General features: G+C 61.6%; 1 protein-coding gene across 12 annotated transcripts; it reads right to left on the reverse strand.

Annotated features, from left to right (window-relative positions):
- Nucleotides 1–465: 465 nt before the first annotated feature.
- Nucleotides 466–16,654, reverse strand: TNNT2 (troponin T2, cardiac type). Of its 12 annotated transcripts, none has more exons than XM_045536195.1 (17): nucleotides 16,573–16,654; nucleotides 12,503–12,557; nucleotides 11,428–11,438; nucleotides 11,310–11,324; nucleotides 9,169–9,198; nucleotides 7,520–7,597; nucleotides 7,130–7,162; nucleotides 6,186–6,219; nucleotides 5,132–5,192; nucleotides 4,818–4,934; nucleotides 4,403–4,480; nucleotides 3,745–3,855; nucleotides 2,835–2,843; nucleotides 2,396–2,505; nucleotides 1,908–1,998; nucleotides 962–1,002; nucleotides 466–679 (listed from the first exon to the last, which is right to left on the reverse strand). In XM_045536195.1, exons 2-17 carry the CDS (start codon nucleotides 12,541–12,543, stop codon nucleotides 634–636), a joined length of 906 nt encoding a protein of 301 aa, XP_045392151.1. In that variant the 5' UTR covers nucleotides 12,544–12,557; nucleotides 16,573–16,654; the 3' UTR covers nucleotides 466–633. The 12 variants fall into 12 exon arrangements, with proteins under 12 accessions (XP_045392151.1, XP_045392149.1, XP_045392150.1 ...); XM_045536193.1 differs by having other exon boundaries at nucleotides 7,130–7,165; XM_045536194.1 differs by having other exon boundaries at nucleotides 7,130–7,165; nucleotides 12,503–12,548; nucleotides 16,573–16,628.
- Nucleotides 16,655–18,364: the final 1,710 nt, after the last annotated feature.

Below are 18,364 nucleotides of genomic sequence, written 5' to 3' on the forward strand. Positions count from 1 at the left end.
CCAGGTGCGGTGCACGTGCCTCCCCTGGTATCTCACAGAGCTGGCACCTCCCGCTGCTGCCCCTGAGCCTGGTGAGCCCCACGAGGGGTGCGCCTGCCTAAACCACAGCATCCCCGTGCCCAGCACGGTGCCTGGCATGCAGCTGGCACTCAGGAGATATGTGTGAATGAATGAAAGATTGAGTAAGAAACGAAACCAAGACTGCGGGCTAAGCCCCTCCCAGTCGCCACAGGACCACGTCCTGTTCATCTCCTGGCGCCAGCGTCCCCGCCAGTGCCTGGCACACGGCGCAGGGCACAGAGCTCCATGCCGTTCCCGTGAGCACAGGGCGGCGCCTGTGGGAACAGATGCGACCAACAGAGTGTGGCCCTGGATGGCCTCACAGGACAGCACCGCAGAGCACCCCCGCCAGGAGAAGTGGATTCACCCCACCCGGGAGACCAGGGGAAGGGACAGAAACACCAGTCAGCGAGTGACAGGTTTTATTACTGGCGGCGGGTGGTGGTGGGCAGGGAGGAGTGTTGGCTCCTGGCTGGGCCCATTCCCAGACAGGAGACGCCCAGGTGCCCAGGAGGGGCCCAGAGCTGGGGACACACAGCAAGGAGCAGATCTTGGGTGGGGGAGGCTCGGCCTCTACTTCCAGCGCCCAGTAACTTTGGCCTTCCCGCGGGTCTTGGAGCTGCAGGGGAAGTGGGACCCAGTGAGATGGGGATGCAGGCAGGGTAGCAGGTCCCCACGGCGGTGAGAGCCAGGCTGGGGGTGCCGAAGGGAGAGGAACAGACTGCAGCTGCCTCAGTGGCTGGGGGAAGAGCAGAGGCCACGCAGGCCCAAGAAGGAAGCCCGTGGCTGGAGGACAGGAAGGAGGGCTGGGCATCCAGAGCCCTCCAAGGCGCAGCGGGATGGCTGGCAGTGGGGAAGGAGCAGGCAGGGCAGCAGGGAGAGGGTGACCTCTGATACTCACACTTTCTGGTTGTCATTGATCCTGTTTCGGAGAACATTGATCTGCAAGAAATGTGGGACAAAGAGTAACGCTGGAGCTCACTGAGCTCAGGGCCTGGGAGGTGGGGGCTGGCGGGGGAGAAGGGGGCTCTGCACAGCCGTGGGGGAGGAGGGAGGAGGAGGAGGAGAGAAGGGGAGAGAGGAGGGAAAGGAGGGGAGGGGGCGGGGGAAGGCGGAAGAGGAGGAGGGACCACAACACTACGAGGGTTGGAATACTTCAGGGTCAGGAGGGGCCCAGGTCCCATGACAGGTTCAGGGTGAGGGTCCCCTAAGGAGGGTCTTCTGAGAGCCGGGTGCAGGCTGGAGGCCGGGTCATGGGCAGAGCCTCGGGGAGCCCCCCAGAAGCCCAGCCCAGCCCGAAACCCTCTTCCAGGCACTCCTGCCCAGGGGCCACCATCCCCACGCACCCCACCTGCACGGGGCTGCCCCGTAAGTTGGCAAATCTGTGTCCCGCCAGCCGGTGCAGAGGGAAGTGTGGGGAGAGGGGATAGTGGAAGGTGCGGGCCCAGAAAGGCCGTGACAATAGCTAACAGCTGTTGAGCGTTTCGTGGGTGCCGGGCTCTGAGCACTGACCCAAACATTAGCCCACAGGATTGCTGGGAGGACACAGTAACACAAGTGCTCAGCACAGTGCTTGGAACACTGTTACAATAATGTCATTATTATCATCACTGTAACCGTCACACCAGCCCTGTGGAAAGTGCCCCTGCTCAACCCCAGCAAGCTCCCAGACACCCCCGAGAGCAACAGCCAGTGTGGCAGGCAGCAGGAGTGCTGGAGGCCAGGCACCGGGGCAGGTGTGGGGTGGGGACAGGCTTGGTGGGGAAGAGCAAAAGGGGCCTGGCCAGCAGCCGTGGCACGACCCAGTCACACGGGGCCATGGGACGGGGCACAGCGCGCCAGCTCACTTCGTATTTCTGCTGCTTGAACTTCTCCTGCAGGTCGAACTTCTCGGCTTCCAGGTCATAGATGCTCTGCCACAGTTCCTTGGCCTTCTCCCTGCCGGGCCAGGTGGGAATGGGGGTGAGGGGCAATGCATAAGGGCCTCCTCCCTGCCCCCAGGGGCCCAGCCCTCCCTCCCACCTCCAGGCCTGCAGAGGATGCCCCAGTCCGCCCCGCCTGGGGCTCAGGAATGGCCCCCAGGGGCTGCCGGGGCAAAGTTCTGAGAACAAGGAGCAGGGGGAGAGGCCCGCTGGCGTCGCTCAGCTCCCTTCGCTCATCAGCGAAGCCCAGACCGGGCTGGTCTCATCTGCGGGCCGCCCAACCCCGTCCCTGCAAACTGGCCTTGGGAACCTACGTGGGGCAGTAGCGCCCTCTGGTGGCCGGCAGTGAGAAGTGCCCTGCCCCACCCTTCCCGAGCCCCTGGCAGGAGCCCAGGACCACCTGCAGCCCCCACCTCAGCTGATCTTCATTCAGGTGGTCAATGGCCAGCACCTTCCTCCTCTCGGCCAGAATCTTCTTCTTCTTCTCCCGCTCGGTCTGCCTCTTCCCACTCTTCCGCTCCGTCTGAAGGGGGTGGCAAGCGGGAGCATTGGCTAGACAGCCCCGCCCGGTCCCCCGACCCTCCCAAAATGCCCTGGGGGGTGGGGCGGGGCCTGCAGGGTGACCAGGTTCTTATCCCTTTGTTCCTGCAACACCCCACACTATTGGCTGCCTGGATTCCCTGGGGAAACTGAGGCAGGGGCCAGAAGGGTCACTACAGCTGCTTCTTCCTTTGCACAGCCCACCTCTTCCTCCTCTCTCTGGTGTCCTCCCCCCACCCGGCAAGGCACCCCCCTCCCAGGGAGCTCCCCAAAACTACGGGGAGGAAGGAGGTTTGAGACGCTGGTACCCACCTGGGCTTGCTAAGCCCGGCAATCACGAGAGAGACAGGCCCAGAGAGGAAGAGGAGACGGCACAGAGACAGAGAATGCGGGGCGCACGCAGGAGACGGGGGAGAGACACGGGGGGAAGATGGCTCAGACACGCACGGGAGGCAGCCTGGGCTGCTAGGACGTGAGTCTGGGGCGGGGCAGGGGCCATTTTGATAGCGGGGCACCAAAGGCAGGCTGGTTGGTCACCGTGGGGGCACAGGGAGAGTGGCTAGCCTAGTTCTTTTTTCCTTTTTTTTTTTTTTTTTTTTAAGCTAGACACAGATGTAACTAGCCTGAGCTGCAGACTTTGAAAATCTAAGCAGATGTTCTGACTCCTTCACTGTGTAGAGAAAATCAGTTTTACACGCCCCGGCCTCCCTCAAGAAAGGAGTGTCTAGGAGGAGTGGGGCACAGCAGTTAGGGACTGAGAGTAGGGGCCCAGGAACAAACACCTGCGTAGCCGGGGCACTTTCCACGTTGGCTCATTGGATATTCCCAGAGCAGCAGGGCGGACAGTATTAGTCCCATATGAGGAAACTGAGGCTCAGAGCTTATATAAGGCCACAGAGCTGCATGTGGCGGAGCTGGGTCTCCAACCAGAGCTCTGGCTCCAGGCATAGGGCCCTTCCAGCTGCACCCGGGCCCCTTGGGGACCCCTGAGCACTACTGCAGCCAGGGGTGGGGAGCACCATTGGTCCTCTGGGCTCTGCCTGCAGCCCTACCCCGGCAGGCCCCTCCTCCCAGGGAGCAGGTGTGGGAGGCCTGTCTCCCACCCACAGCAGCTGGGGATGTCGTCCTGGGACCCACCCTGCAGTCTGCCCGCTGCAGCCGACACCTCACTCCTCATGGACCCACCAGGACGTCCTGGTGACCCCTGGCACTTGCCACTTACCTTCTGGATGTAGCCTCCAAAATGCATCATGTTGGACAAAGCCTTCTTCTTCCGGGCCTCATCCTCAGCCTTCCTCCTGTTCTCCTCCTCCTCTCGCCGGGCCCTCTCTTCCTGAGTTTTGGGGAGCAGGAAGAGAGCAAATTAGGGGTGGCAGGTGGGAAACCCTGATCTCCTGAGCTGCAGCTGGTGGACTTGGTGGGTGAGCTCAGTTCCTCCCCGCTGGGCGAGGGGCCCTCTGAGGACAGTGCACACGCGCAGTCAGCCCTGGCACCCAGGGGTCTGTCGAGTGGATGAAAAACGAGTAAATGAACGAGTCCTGATTCCCGAGTGAGGTCCCGTCGTCCCCTCGGGCTGGGAGCTGCCCGCAAAGGCCTGTGACTCTGGAAGGACCTTCAGCAGCTGCACGGGAAGAGGCTCCAGAGCCTCAGTCCCTGCGGGGCCTGCACTGGGGGGCTGGGGGGGGATGAATGTCAAGTTCATGAGGACCCAGGCATCTGTCTTGCTGGCTGGCAGACGGTCAGAGCCAAGACAATGCCCGGCGCTTACCAGGTGCCTGGCGTCCCCTGGCTGACTCGGTGTCTAGGAACAGAGAGGGGCCTGGGGCCCGGCGGGAGCTGGGAGTGTGGGGGCTCCGTGGGCCGGGGCGGAGGGCACTCACGGCCAGGCGGTTCTGCCGCTCCCTCTCCCGCTCGCTCCGGATGCGCTGCTGCTCCGCACGCTCCGCCCGCCGGCGCTCCTAGGGAAGAGGGGAGCCTGCCCAGGTGTGCCCGGGAGGAGGTGGTGCCAGAGGTGCAGGGACCCACACGGGGTGGCAAGAGAACCCACCGGGGGACCCTCCCGCAGTCTCAGGGCAGTGGTGCCCGGCCGCCAAGGGCTTCCACTCTGGGCCAGCTCTGAGGACGCAGGGGGAGACAGCTCCTGACAGGCGGGCCCCGCAGGAGAGCGCCAGGTAAGGACAGCCCCACCAGGGCACGGGCAGATGACCCCAGGACACCACTCATGGAGAGACTGCCCCGTATGACTTGGGAGCCCAGTGCCTCAGGGGGCATCGGGTGGGGAGGCTGGACACCCACGATCCTGTCTTTGAGAGACACGAGCTCCTCCTCCTCCTTCTTCCTGTTCTCAAAGTGCGCCTCGATCAGCGTCTGCAGCTCGTTCAGGTCCTTCTCCATGCGCTTGCGGTGGATGTCCTGCGTGCGGACCACCGGGGCTCAGGGGAGCGGCGGGCGGGCAGTGCAAAAGCCAGCGAAGGGGCAACCGTGGCCTGAACCCAGGACCACGCTTGAGGGCTGGCACCGAGCCTGGTCTGTGCCAAACACCGTCCCGCCCGCGCCCTGCCCCAGTCCTAGGTCTCCCTCTCCCTGGGGGCCTCGGGACCACCACTCACATCGAAGTCCACTCTTTCTCCGTCGGGGATCTTGGGTGGCACCAAGTTGGGCATGAACGGCCTGTCGGAGAGAGGAGCAGGGTTGGTGAGCATGGCTCCCTCCAGACGCCAGGGGCTGTGGGTGCCTGGGACAGACAGGGCCTTCTCCTTCCTGCAGAATCCTGTGCCACGGCCCCGGCCAGCCACACAGTGACACTCACAATGACGTCAACAACAGTCGTCCCCAGCCTCACTCAGCACCTGGGAACACGCAAGGCTCTTCCACGTACGTCATTTCATCTATGCTCACGACAGCCCGTGAAGGAGGCGCCATTTTGGTCTCGTTTAAGAAAACTGAGGCCACAGAACTGGGAGGTGGAGAAGCTGTGACAAGGTGGCACGCTCGTCTGACTCCAGATCGCTGTGGCTGACGCTGCAGAATCTCGCCATGAACCCAGGAGTCCTGTGGTTTCCTGCCCCAGCCCCAATGCACACCTAGCATGTGACACCAGGCCCTGGTGCCTGTGGTCCCCAGTTTCCTGTCTGCCCTCAGCAATGCGTGCAGCTGACTGAGCGGGAAAGGCAGTAGCCAGGCAAGGGAACTGGGGTTGTCTTTTGGGGGGCTGGTGTCAGGTCCCGCTGAAGGGACCCTCTGCTGGCAGCTCAGCGTCGTCAAGGGAAACGCTCCCTGCCCCCACCCACCTAACACCCGCAGCCTCCAGGTGTGTTTCAGGAGTGGCACCAAGCTGCCCTGCCCTGTCCCTTTTCAGCTCTCTGAAGCTGCCACATCTAGGTGCAATGGTTTCATTGCTCGGCTCCCCAAAATTTGCTTCCCTTTCTCCCCAGGTGCCACCTCTGCCATGGAGGAAGGTGTTCTGGGCACCCTGTGGGACGGGAGAGTGAGTCTGCCCAGGGCAGAAACCCTTGTGCAGTGCACACTCGAACAACCGCACGGGGCGGTCGGTGCCCTCCACACCCCTCCTGTGCCCACTGTGCCACGCGGCACTCCTGTCCCATCACCGTCCTCCTCACGGGCCCTCTGGGCCAGGGCTTTGCCGCAGGTGCGTCCGCTCACCTGGGCTTGGGTTTGGACTCCTCCACTGGGCCATCTGGGGAGAGAAGCACACAGCCACCGGTCAGGGGGCCCAGATTGGGTCCCAGCTCCGCCCCTGCTGCCTGGGCACCTGTGGCCTCTCTTTCCCCTCCACCCAGCGGCTCCTTCCAGCCCTGGAGGTCCTGATTCAGGAGCATCAACAGGAATTAGGACAGCAGAGTTGCAAACCGCCTCCCCCCCCCCGCCCCTCCCACAGCGGCCCCCAGGGGCATGTCTCAGGCGACAGCTGAGTCCTGCAGGGCACACACACACTCCGTGTGGCACTTCAAAGCCTTCTCTCAGTCACTGGCTCTGGGAAAAGCAGCTTTGCTTCTCTTGGGCCTCACAGTGAAGAGGGGTCCCCGGGGGTCTTGGCCCTGGAATCCCCTCCCGGGTCTTTGCTTCCTGTGTTTCTCCCTGGACTTCTTGGTGGTCACAGGGCCAGAAAGCTGATGGGCATGATTCCAAAACCCAGCTGACTGCCCCCTTCCCTCTGCAGGTGTGACTCAACCTCACGGAACCCTGGGAAAGCCTGCAGCGTGACGATGACAACAGCAGTGACCCACGACATGGACCATCTGTGCACTGGGACACTGCACCCTACGAGTGATTTCACCTGAGCTCCAGGGGCTTTATGTGTGGCTGTGACTTCGGGGTCCCCTTGCGCTGCCCAGACCAGGGGGCTGGACATTGGTCCCCTCTCCCACCGGGTGCCACCAAGGCAGCCTCTCTGGGATGAGGAGCAACAAAGGCTTAGAGCTCAACATCTAAAACGCTGCAAGTGCCACCAAGTTCTGTCCCCTCCTCCACCAAGCCCCCTTTTCCTGCCTCCCTAGGAGGAGCCCGTGGGCATGCTCCCCCCCGTGCTGCTGTGCAGGGCTCCCCTGCCACCCGGAACCTCGCTCCTGATGTCCCACAGTCCTTACCTTCAGCCTCTTTGGCTTCCTCTTCTTGTTCATCTTCTAAACAAAACAAGAGGAAATCAGTAAAGGTCCTTGTTCGGGGCTCAAGTCCCCCCACCAAGAGCCTGCCCCAGAGACAGGTCCTAACCAAGGTGCACCTTGCTGGTTTAGGGGGTCAGGGAGCTGTCTATTCGCACACCGTGTGCACCTGGCCCAAGACTCTGCCTGACATGAAAGAAGCGCTTAATCAATGTTTGTCGATTGGACAATGGATGGTTGGATCCCGGCCCAGACAGGAGGAGCAGACACACAGCCGGGAGAGCATGCTCCAAGTGCATTTCTTACTGCCATGGGAATGGCTCTGGGGTCTCGCACCACCCTCCAAGCCCCTGCACCCTCACCCCAGAGCCCTACCTTCTGCCTGGGTCTCCTCAGTCTCAGCCTCAGCCTCGGCCCTGCCGTCGGCCTCCTCTTCCTCTGCCTCCCCCTGCTCTGGAGGGGTGAGCCAAACACAGTGAGCAACCAGGCCCCCACTCGGGCCATCGGGCAGAACAGAGAGCAGGCAGGGAGGGCTGGCGGGGGTCAAGGACACCTAGGTCCAGATGAGTTTCAGGGTGACTGATGTAAATGCCAGGGCTGCTCCGTTCTTGGTCTAGTCTGTCCGCCTGCTGGCCCCCTCTGCCCGACTTAGTGCCTCAGGTCCCCGAGACCTCCCTGGTGTATGACCCACCCCATCCCCCAGCTTCCCAGCCCAGAAGTTCCACCCGGTGTCTGGCACCACAGGACATGCCATGCTTAAGGTGAGGGGTCAGGGAAGCTCCTGTCCTGAACCCAGTGACTCTCCAAGTCCAGGGACCCTTCATCCATATCTACAAGAAGCCAAAGCAGCGAGCCTGTGTGGGCGGATGAGATGCCCAATATTTGGACATTTGCACTATCCGGAAAGTTGGCAGGATTTTTCTACTTTCAGCCATTTGCTTGGCGGGACGTGGACCCCACCCCAGTCAGGCACCTGGAGTAGACAGACAGACAGACAGACCAGGCAGACGGGTGACCTGGCCCGGGCTCTGCCTGCAGGAAGTGTCTGGTGGTGCCGACTGACACTGGGCCCCTTGGCAGAGGGGGAGAGAAAGGATCGGGGCGGGAGGGAGAGGCCATCGAGGGAAAGTCGGCTCCCTGCTCTCTGCCCCGTCCTCCCTGCCCCCTTGCCTAGGTCCGAGTCCTCTCTGAGGCCTGGAGATGCCTCTTCTTTGACCCTCCTGGGAGCCTTACCTCAAATAAGATCCTTCCAGGAGGCAGGAGAACACAGAGTGGGCCAGTTGTGGAGCCCACCTTCAGGCCACCTCGATCACGCCTGTCCCCACCCCATCTGATGTCTCACTTCTCTGTACCAGACACCCCCCTCACCCAGCGGCCGTGCTACATCCCCGAGGGTGGGGAGCTCGCGCCTCCCCCTGCCGCCTGCTGCATCTCGAGACATCACTGCGGGAAAGACGGTTCTAAAATTAAGGCCTGATCTGTCTCCCTTGCCCTGGTCCTGTCCCTGGCTCCGGGGACACGTCTGGTCCCCACCCGCAGCAGGGCACATCTAAAGGCTGACGTCCTGGCCTTTCTGCCCTGGCTATTCCAGTCTGCTCCTCGGATGACTCTGTCCCTGGGCCCCCAGCCCCTGGCCACCCTGCCTGGGCGCTGTCCTGCTCGCAGGGAGGGTCCCGCACGGGAGGGTCCTGCACGGGGCACTGGAACGTGCAGCGGGGGCGGGGTGGGGCTGCCCATCCTAGACACTCGTCCCCTCTGCGGCCACATTTGGCGCAGGGTAGGAGACCAGCCAGCCGGGGTCCCTCCCACCACCCAGCCCCGGGGGAAGGATCAGGAACCAGGAGGAGGAGCTGGTGGCCCTGAAGGAGAGGCGTGGTGAGAAGTGCAGAACTGCGGTCCCAGAGGCTGACCCGCTGCACACTGCCCTCCCCCCGCCGCCCTCCCCCAGAACAGCCCCTCGGCCAGCAGGCAGCTCTCAGGACAGCAGGGAGTAGAAAGCACGACAGAAGGAAAAGCTGTACTACCGTCCTCGTCCTCTCTCCAGTCTTCCTCTTCTGAGGTTCGGGGGGCAGCAGCAGCACAGGGGAGAAGCGCGACAGCGACAGGTTAGTCTGGAGCACAGGGCCGGGCGGGAGCAGCAGCCAGCGCAGGGTTTAGGAGTGTGGGCCCTGGCGCGGGGCTGCGCCCCAATCCCACCGCTGTCTAGCAGCGAGGGCAGCTCTGCTCTCCGCAGCTTCCCGGAGCCTCAGGTGCGTTGCGGTAGCGTGGGCGTAATTGCATTCACTGCTCAGCTGTTGTGCGGATCGGATGACCTCTCATGCACAGTGCGCCCAGCAGGTGCCCGGCACGGGAGAGGTAACTGGCCCTGCCTCCAGACGGCAGAGCCTGGGCTTCCCTCTGACTGAGACAGAGCCCCCCCAAGCAGCAGAGAGTGGGGAGCAGTCCACTCCCAGCCAACTTCTCCCACGTTCCTGCCCTGAATGAGCCTCTTGGATATCTGCAAACCGTGTCCAGTCTCCAGGACTCACACTTGGACAGCCCCGCTGGAGAGCCTGGCGCAGGGGAGATTGCCAGCCTGTGGGAAAGAGGCTGCCCCGTCTAAGGGGAGGCCCAGCGTGATGGCCGTAAGGACACAGATGACCCTAAGGACACAGGCTGCATCCACAACAGCCGTTCTAGATGCACATATCTGCCCCAAGAGGAGGTTACAGTCATTGGAGCAATTCCTCTCCTGGAAGAAGAGGTGCTTGAACCGTCTGTCCTGTCTGCTTAGCCGACATCCATCTAGACTTTGCCCTCTCTTGGTCACTTACGCCAGGTCCTTAGCAGTGTGGGGAGGGGGTCTAGTCCCGTTATGGCAAGCAAGGCGGATGCTACGTGGAGCTCAGACCACCAGCACAGAGGGGAATAAATCCTACTGTGTGGAGCAGACAGACTTGGTCCCAAATCCAGAGGTCTGTCTCAAACTCCACCACCCAGAACCTGATGTAACAAAGTCAAAAATCCTCCAAAGCAAAATAATCCCCACCACATCACGAGTCTGTGCAGGGAACACAGCAGAAGCCAGAGCCATCTAGATTTTTGATTCAAAAAATATTTCAGACAACTTCTGAAATATTTGGTATTCCTCTAAAACCAAAAATGGCTCTTATGGTCCCTTTCAATTTGTGCTGTGAATTTCTCTCCTGTCTCCTCTTTGGCCAGAGACCCCCAGAATAGCCCTAAATGTGCAGGAGGGTCCCCCTCTTCCCTAGAAGGCATGGGAAACAGGGGAGGGGCCACTCTGGCTCTCCCCCCAGATCTTCACGGAGACCCTTCTCCACGTGCCACATGCTGAAGGGATACCTGAGCCACTAAGGGGCAGGGTCCAAACTGCCCGGTGCAGATGCGTGAGCCACCTGAGGGCCATTCTGGGCCACCTGGCAGTGGGGGTGGACCGCAGCAAGGCCTCCTACCTGTCTGCATGTGTCCAGCCCTTAGGAGGAAGGGAGGGTGGGGTGTTCTTTCAGTGAGACTTGGGACCCAAAGCCAAGGACAGCAGTGTGTTACCAGATCAAAGAGCAGAGACAGCAAGATGGGCCTTTGCCAGGTAACAACAACAATAAATTTTCATGCCTATCCAACACGTCTTAGATACCGGAGCACTGTCCGTTCACAGGTGGATAATGGTATTGTGGTCATGCTTTTATAAACAGTGTATCTTTTAGAGATACAGACTGAAACATCACGGTGTGAAGTGACGTGCTGTCTGGGGATGGTCCGGGGTGTCCGCCCCAAACTCCTGGGGGGACATGCAGGGATGGAAGGAGCTTGGCCCTGAGCCACGATTGTTGAAGCCAGGGGATGGGTACATGGGGGAGTCCTTTATATGCATTTTAAATTTTCCACGATTAAAAAATTGGGAAAAAAAAGCAAAAATAATTAATTGGGGAAAGTGGTGATTCTATGTAAAGAAAATGGCAGATGGAAGAGATAGGTTGAAGCCTTTTGCCTCAAGACCTGAGCAGCCAAGGCAGAAAACTGAGCCCCATCCAGGAGCCACAGGGGCTGGGAATGTTCCTCTGCTGAGAGCGAGTGACAGGGACAGTCTGTTTCTCCAGGGCCCCCAGGAACACTGGATTCCTGAGGTGCCCCTTTCTGGCCTCCACGGGCCCGAGGTACATACCTCCCACAGCTTCCTCTGCTTGGACGAGAAGGCGGGGGCAGCGAGGGAGGAGAGGAGAGGGGGTCACTGTCAAGCCAGGCTGTCCTTGATCCCAACGAGTGCACATGCTCCCGCTTACCTTCCTGCTCCCTGAGAGCAACAGAAGACGCTGTCAGTGGTTCCCGAGTACATGCGTGTGCACACACACACACACACACACACACACACGCACACGCATGCTGGCCTTTCCCCAAACGTGACCACTGTTTATATGTCCCTCATTGCCTAACGGGGTCCACACCTTGCCCGCCCTGCAGTGGCACCCCTAACCTGCCCGCCCTTCTCGTCCAGTGCCACCTCCTGCGTCCCCAGCAAGCCCCTGCCCCGGCTTGGTCTCCTCGGCGTCTGCACGATTACTCTTCTCTCGCCCCTGAGATGTGCCCAGCTTTTCCTAGGCTGTGCCCCTTTCTAGAAAGCCCTTCCCTCCCCTAAGTCTCTTCTCTCTCCAAATTCTACACAGGTGAGACCTGTCTCCTCCGCCCAGCCTTCCTCCGACTGTTCCAGCCCCCACGGCCCTGTCCTCAGAGCCCCGGCACTGCCCGCAGCCCTCCCTGCATGCCGGGCCTGCTTGCTGATTCCTGCTGACACTTTATGTCCTAACATCCCAACAGGACATAAGCTCCATGAGGGCAGGGGCCGAGCCTGTCCTCTGTGTCCTCCCTGGTGACCGCCGCCCGCCTCAAGTAGACAGTTATTTGATTGTGTCCCCCACCCCCTGGCTTCTCTCCAGGACAGGACTGTGGACGGGGGCTGTCAGGGGAGGGTGGAGAAGCAAGACGCAGTGAATGCAGAGTTCTGAGCCGGGTTCGTGGGGCACGACCAGCTCTGTGGCCTCCGGAGAGTCACTGAAGCTTCTGGATCTGTTTCAGGGGACCCAGCTTCTCAACCCCTCTGCTAGTGGCCAGTCCCCGGCTGGGGAGGGCCCTGTCCTCCCTGGAGCTGTGCCCCTGCACTTCCCAAAGGCCCCCAGCCCGTGGTCTGCTGGGGATCCACCCCCAGAGGTACAGGAACCGGGGAAGGTGGTGTGTCTCTCCTGGGGTCCCGAAAGCAGGCACAGCCACCTCTGCTGGGATCCCAGGGCGGCAGGTGCCTCCTGGACCGGGTGGGGCGGGTGGGCAGGGGCCAGCGCTCAGACAGGTGCTCCCAATACTCACTCCTCCTCGTACTCCTCCACCACCTCTTCCGCGTCCGACATGGCCTCTGCTCTCCCTCCGGAAAGAGAAAAATGTCAGCGCGGCGGGGAGGGACGCCGCCTTCGGGGAGCCCTGGCGCCCAGCTGCAGCGAGGTCGGAGCGGCGGGGTGGAGGGCCCGCCCCTGACGAGCTGCCTGCTTGCTCCCCTGCCAGAGGGACCCTGACACCCGCATTGCACCCAGGCCACCCACGGATGTCCACTCCAGTCCTTGTCCCTGACCAGGCGTGCTGCCTGGACGCCGAAGTCCCACTTGTGACTCTCAAAACAATGTTTGCAAAGTGTCCCCCCCCTCCCCATCCGCCCACTCCACCCGCAGGGTCTGCTAATCGCTGCGCAGCCCCCCCCCCCGGGCCGTGGTCAAACCAACCGCGGCACATCGGTGGCCTGGAGGGCCACCCAGTGGTAAACACGGGCGGACAGTTGAGACGCACAGTTCCGCGGATGGGGAGGAAAAGCCAGTCCAAAAGGTCACATGCCGCGTGAGTCCATTTACACAACAGTCTCGAAATGGCAAGACTGCGGGAATGGAGACCGGATTAGCGCGGTCGGGTCGGCGCGGGCCGGGAGGGAGGTGGGGCGGTGAGGAAGTGCGCATGCGGGGTCCCCGCGGTGCGGGAGCCGCTCAGAGCCTTGACTGTGGTGACTGACACGCGAGCCCGCACGGTGCCAGCAAGGCTGGGACGTCCGAGTAGGATCCTGGATGGATCGTGACGATGTCCACACCCGTATCAGTGCTGGCTGTGATACCGCACTGCAGTTTTGCAAACGCTACCACCGGGGACGCTGCGCAAGGTGTCGAGGGACTCAGTACTGTTTCTTATGACTACATAGTAACCTCTGACTATCTCAACAAAAATTCCAATTAAAGAAATTTCCCCAGGGAACTCGTTTTGAGATATTCTCTTCAGCACGATAGGAACACACAATCTGAGTTCAAATCCCCTTCCGTGGCTCGCTAAGGGTGTCTGAGCAAGGCTCTTTAGCGTCCCTGCACTCCGTTCTTTCTCTGTCCTGTGGAGGTCGCGTGTACACGTCCCGGCTACTGGGGGCTCTTTGCGAGGCTCACGCTGACATCAGTGACCAGTGGACGCGTCAGCAGCTGAGCGGTGACCGCGGGGAGGGCGCGGGGAGGGGAAGGGGCAAGCGCTCGAGTGTGAGACCGAGCCGGTTTGAGCGCGGGCTCCCGCGGGCACTTGCGTGTGTCCTCGGCAAGGTCAGTAACGGCGCTACCCCTCGGCTCCCTTTTCCGAGAAACCGCGGCTCTTCTGGGGGGGGGGTGCGACACAGAGCTGCAGGGAAGGCCTGGCCCAGGGGCGGCTCCCAGCTAGTGGCTCTCACAGCCCAGCCCCCCAGGGCCATGCCAGTGCCCGGCTACAGGGGCACCATCGCACCGGCTGAAATGGGAACAGCACCCCGTCGTGCGACAGGACGGCCCTGCACACCTTCCTGACCTTGGCTCGCCAGGGAGAGAAGGGACACAGTGATGGGACGGATGGGACCGCTCTGTTGCTTCCCCTGGGCCCCCTGCCTGCTGCCCGACTCGGGCCTGCCGGTGCTGCAGCCACCGATTTCAGTCCCCAGACGCAGCTCGGGGCCAGCGGCACATAGTCCTGCTGGCTCCTTCTCCGCCCCTCCCTGCGCATGTCACCGCTGTGGCTGAGACCAACCCCGGGCATCTGTGGACGTCCAGGGAGAGCCTCCGCCGCAAGGCAGCCCCTTTGAGGCCGAGGGGTTCCGGGGCAGCGGCCACTCCCCAGTGGCCGCCCCGGGCAGAGACTTAAGCTCCGGCCGAAGCCGCTCTGATCGCGAGCGTCCTGCTGGGGTGGGGCGCAGGGCTGCGGCTGAGCGGGCGCCTCCCTCGCTCCCTCTGCTGGAGCAGGTGGGGGACAGCAAGGGAGGGGCCCTGCTCACCTGGAGCTCTGGACAGCAGCTCTGAGCCACTTTCCCGCGCCCCCCAGGGCGGCGTGGGTGGGTGAGAAGAGATGTCAAACGTAGGGTGCAATAACGTGGGGTCCAGCCTCATTCTGCTAAAGACTCAAACCCCAGAGGGTCTCCACCAGGGTCTCAGGACGACCGCAGCCTGAGAACAGCCTCCCTACCCCCAGGATGGGAGGGGAGCCTTGCTTGGCAGAGAAGCCTTGCCCCAAACCCCCACGGGGCAGCCAGAAGTGGTGATCTGAGTCCCTGGAGGAGCCTGTCACCTCAAGGAAGACGGAGAAGTTTCTGGGAGGAATTGTGTGTGGCCAGCCTGGGGCAGGTCACTGCCAGCTGTCTCTCTCCCCTCCTGCCCTGCCCCCCCCCCCCCCCGCCAGTTCAGAGCCACTGGGCGGGTGCTGGGGCTCAGAGGAGGAAAGAGCGGCTCCGACTCCCCTCCCTGCTCCTGGGAGCACCGTCCAGCCCCTAAAAATAGCTGCAGACAATGGAGGGTGGAGGAAGGCTTGCAGCTGGGAGTCACAGCCCAGCCAGCGGCTCAAGGGCAGGGCCAGAGGAAGGGGAAGGGCGGGCTGAGACTGGGGCTCCAGAATGGGAGAAGGTCAACGACCTGGCAGGGCAAGGAATGAGACTGTCTGGAGAAACCTGCGTCCTCACGTCCAAGCCCCACCTACGTCCATAGGCTGCTCTCTAGCCCAACTCCCTCAGGGCCAAGGGATCATTCTCGGGGACTAAAGAAAAACAATAGAAGACAGAAAGAATACTGACACTGGGGTCCAAAATCTGGGTTTAAAACTCAGCTTTTGCTGTGTGACCTTGGTTAAGTAACTGAACCTCTCTGGACTTCAGTTAACCTGTCAATAAAATAGATGAGCTTCAAGTCCTACTCTTGCAGAAACAGTCTGAGTTTCTGAGGAACGCAGGCCCCACCTCTCAGTCCTCGTCCCCAACCTTCTGCAGAGATCCTCCTAAGCCTACAGCTGTCAGCCCACTGGCAGAGCTGGGGGAGGGGAGGGGAATGGAAGTGGGGGCAGAAGGTAGGGGGCAGCAGGCAACTCGATCCTCTCAGATTCCTCTCCTGCCCTGTAAGACCGGGGTCAGAGGAGGAATGCCGGGTTGGTGGCTTCCCAGCTGCCGGGAATGTGCTGGGACATTCCTCACGCACCAGGCAATCCCCTCCCTCAGCCTGCCCAGGACAAGCTGAAATCAAGGGAGTCTTTCTCTGCCACCCCCAGGACATGGCAAGGTCTGTCCCTGTGGGGTGTGTCAGGCTGGGGTGGGACGAGGGTCGCGCTTGCAGGGCCCACACCCCACGAAAGGCTCCCAGAGGGCTCTGTCCCCATCGGCCCTTCAAGTGTTGGCAGCTCAGGCTCTTCCCTGGGGAGCGGCTGGCGCTGGGTCAGGGAGTCAAACGGAATTCACGGGTCAGGTCAGGGGGTGCTCCAGCGTCCCTGCTGGCCTCTGCACACTTGGTCTTCCCACTGCTTCCGGGACAGTGTCTGAGCCCTGGCCACAGAGACTCCTCTGGCTGACGTGGCCACGGTCTCACTCTGCTCTCTGGGGCTCCAGAAGGACCTGCCTGAGAAGGCTTAGGTGCCTCTCCTGCAGCCAGGGGCATGGGCCAAGCAATGTGAGGGAGTCCCTGATGGTCAGAGTGTCACTGTATTTATCTTTTTTCTTTGTAAGAGATACTTGCTCTGGAACGTCACTGCGTTTGCAGCAGGCAGAGGCCCAGCAAACACCTAGTCCACTCTGCAGATGAGCAAACTGAGGCCCAGGGAGGCAAAGTGACTTACCCAAGACTTTAGGGTAACACCATACATCACCAGTGGCGGATTCGGGACTCAAACCCTCGTCTCCAAATGCTACCGTGTGTTCTCTCCGCTCCACTCCGCTAACCTGGGAGCTCAAGCCTGGCAGCACCGCCTCTGAAGTGTGGCCTTGCCCAGGAGGGGCTGTGGACGTCTTACCAACGCCAGCATCCACGCAGAGTGGACAGGGGCAGACTCTCTGGGCAAAGGCTCCAGGACCTGAGACCTTCCCCTCTCCCCCTCCACTCCCTGTTCTCTCCGTCCCCAGAGCCCTGTCCCAGCCTTACCTCCAAACAGCAGCTGCGACAGATCCCAGATCCTGGAGGCGTCTGCTCGGCCTGGGCAGTGACTGGGCGAGGGCAGGGGATGGCGAGGGCTTTAAGCAGGCATGTGGGCTGGGGCCTGGCGAGACCAGCCCTGCAGGGGGAGGAATGTGCAGCAGGAGACAGGCAGAGGGGAGGGGTGGCGGTGGGGAGGGGGGTGTTGGCTGCTATTTTGGCAGGTGCCAGGGACAAGGCTACAGGAACATGTACCCCACGCCATATAAGCCCATGTGGTCCTCCAGCTGCTCAGATAAGCTATTTAAAACCAGAAGAGATACGCAGGGAACAGGCATGTAACACAAACCAGCTGTCCCTCTTGAGAACCCTGATAAAGCAGGTGCCAGCGTGCCAGGTCTGGGCGGGCAGGCTGGGAGCAGGGTCCTGGGAGGCAGCGGGTAGGAGCTTAACTGCAGCTCCGCTCAGACCGATGCTCTGGGTGACAATGGCTGCTGCGAAGGGGCTGAGCTGCCGTGGGTGGGATGCCGGCTCTGCAGGCCTCAGGAAGGGCATCTGCAAAGTGGGTCTTTTCCATGGTTCCCAAAGCCAGGTGACAAGCCCTCCTCACAGGGAATGGACTTCAACTGCCACAGGTTGGACGCAAGGTAGAATTTTCCATCAAGAACAGCAGTTCTCCTTGAACAGGTGGCTGGGCTGTGTGACGGGCAGTGGGGACTGTTGAAGGTCACTCCCCAAGGGCTTTACGGTCAAGCAGTGCAGGACTATGACCCACGAAACCCACTGGAGTGTGAGATCCACAAGGCCTGGGCCCGGGGACCCGTCCGCTTGCACATGTGTGTGCGCACACGCATGTGCAGGGCTGGCACATTGTGGGGCTCAGGATGTGATGAAAATACAAGAGAGGAGGAGAGCAAGCCTGGTGGCAGCTGAGTGGACTCCCCCTCGATCCCCGAATCCCTGCAGCTCAGGTTCCGCCTGACTGAAGAAGGAACAGCCTCCTCCGGACCAGGCCCGCCCCTCCCCACGGCCCCCTGGCACTTCCAGATCGTGCCCACCCGCGATCCACACTCTTCTGCTTCTCGGCAGACACAGCAAGCCGTCTCGCCCTCCTCCCCTTGCCTGACCACGCGGCCCGCCTTCCCAGTCCTCAGATTCTCCTCTGAATCCTGCTTGGGCTACACTGCGTCCCCTGTGGGTGTCCTTGAGCAAATCCTCCACACAGGGGACTTCCCTTTGCTCCCCACCCACGCTGCTATCACACTGTCACCCCATCACTCAGCTGACTGCTCCCTCCCTCATCCCTAGTGGCCTCTGGACCCAAAAGCCTTGATCCCCTGGCTCCAGGCTTATGCCCTGCCACGTGGGCCCCCACCGTGCCAGCGGATCAGTGGCAGGGCAAGCTGAAGCCACGTGCCTGCCAGCCGGCATCCTGGGGGACAGGGGGACCACGGGAAACAGACGGAGGGAAGGTTCACGGAGGATGGGGAGGAGGGAACCAGGCTGTCCGGGGGTGGGGAATCATCAGCCCTCTTTCCCATCCTAGCCCACCAGCCTCCTTATGCGTCCCAGCCTGGAATCTCCAGGAATTTAGGAATTGCTTTTCCTAAACCCTCCCTCGAGGGTAGGACGCTGTTCCTTCCAAGCCCAGCGACCCTTCAAACGAGCAGTCACTTGGTTGCACAGACGGCGGGAAGGAGGATCCGCGCATTTAGGTCCCCACAGAATCCCACGGGAAAAGCCCAGCAGACGCTTGGTGTTCATGGACCACATGGGTAAGGTCTCTGCCAATCGTTCCAAG

Source organism: Lemur catta, chromosome 23 (genome assembly GCF_020740605.2).
Source record: "Lemur catta isolate mLemCat1 chromosome 23, mLemCat1.pri, whole genome shotgun sequence".
Classification (NCBI taxonomy): domain Eukaryota; kingdom Metazoa; phylum Chordata; class Mammalia; order Primates; family Lemuridae; genus Lemur; species Lemur catta.

Bases quoted from the DNA above. Each gene is read 5' to 3' on its own strand.
- TNNT2 (XM_045536193.1), bottom strand. From the start codon at position 12,543: ATGTCGGACGCGGAAGAGGTGGTGGAGGAGTACGAGGAGGA. The intron at 6,220-7,129 runs GTAAGGACTGTG...TTCTCTCCCCAG, and splicing joins GGAAGCCAAAGAGGCTGAAG to ATGGCCCAGTGGAGGAGTCC. The intron at 4,935-5,131 runs GTGAGTGGTGGT...GTCCGCACGCAG, and splicing joins GAGAAAGAGTGGACTTCGAT to GACATCCACCGCAAGCGCAT.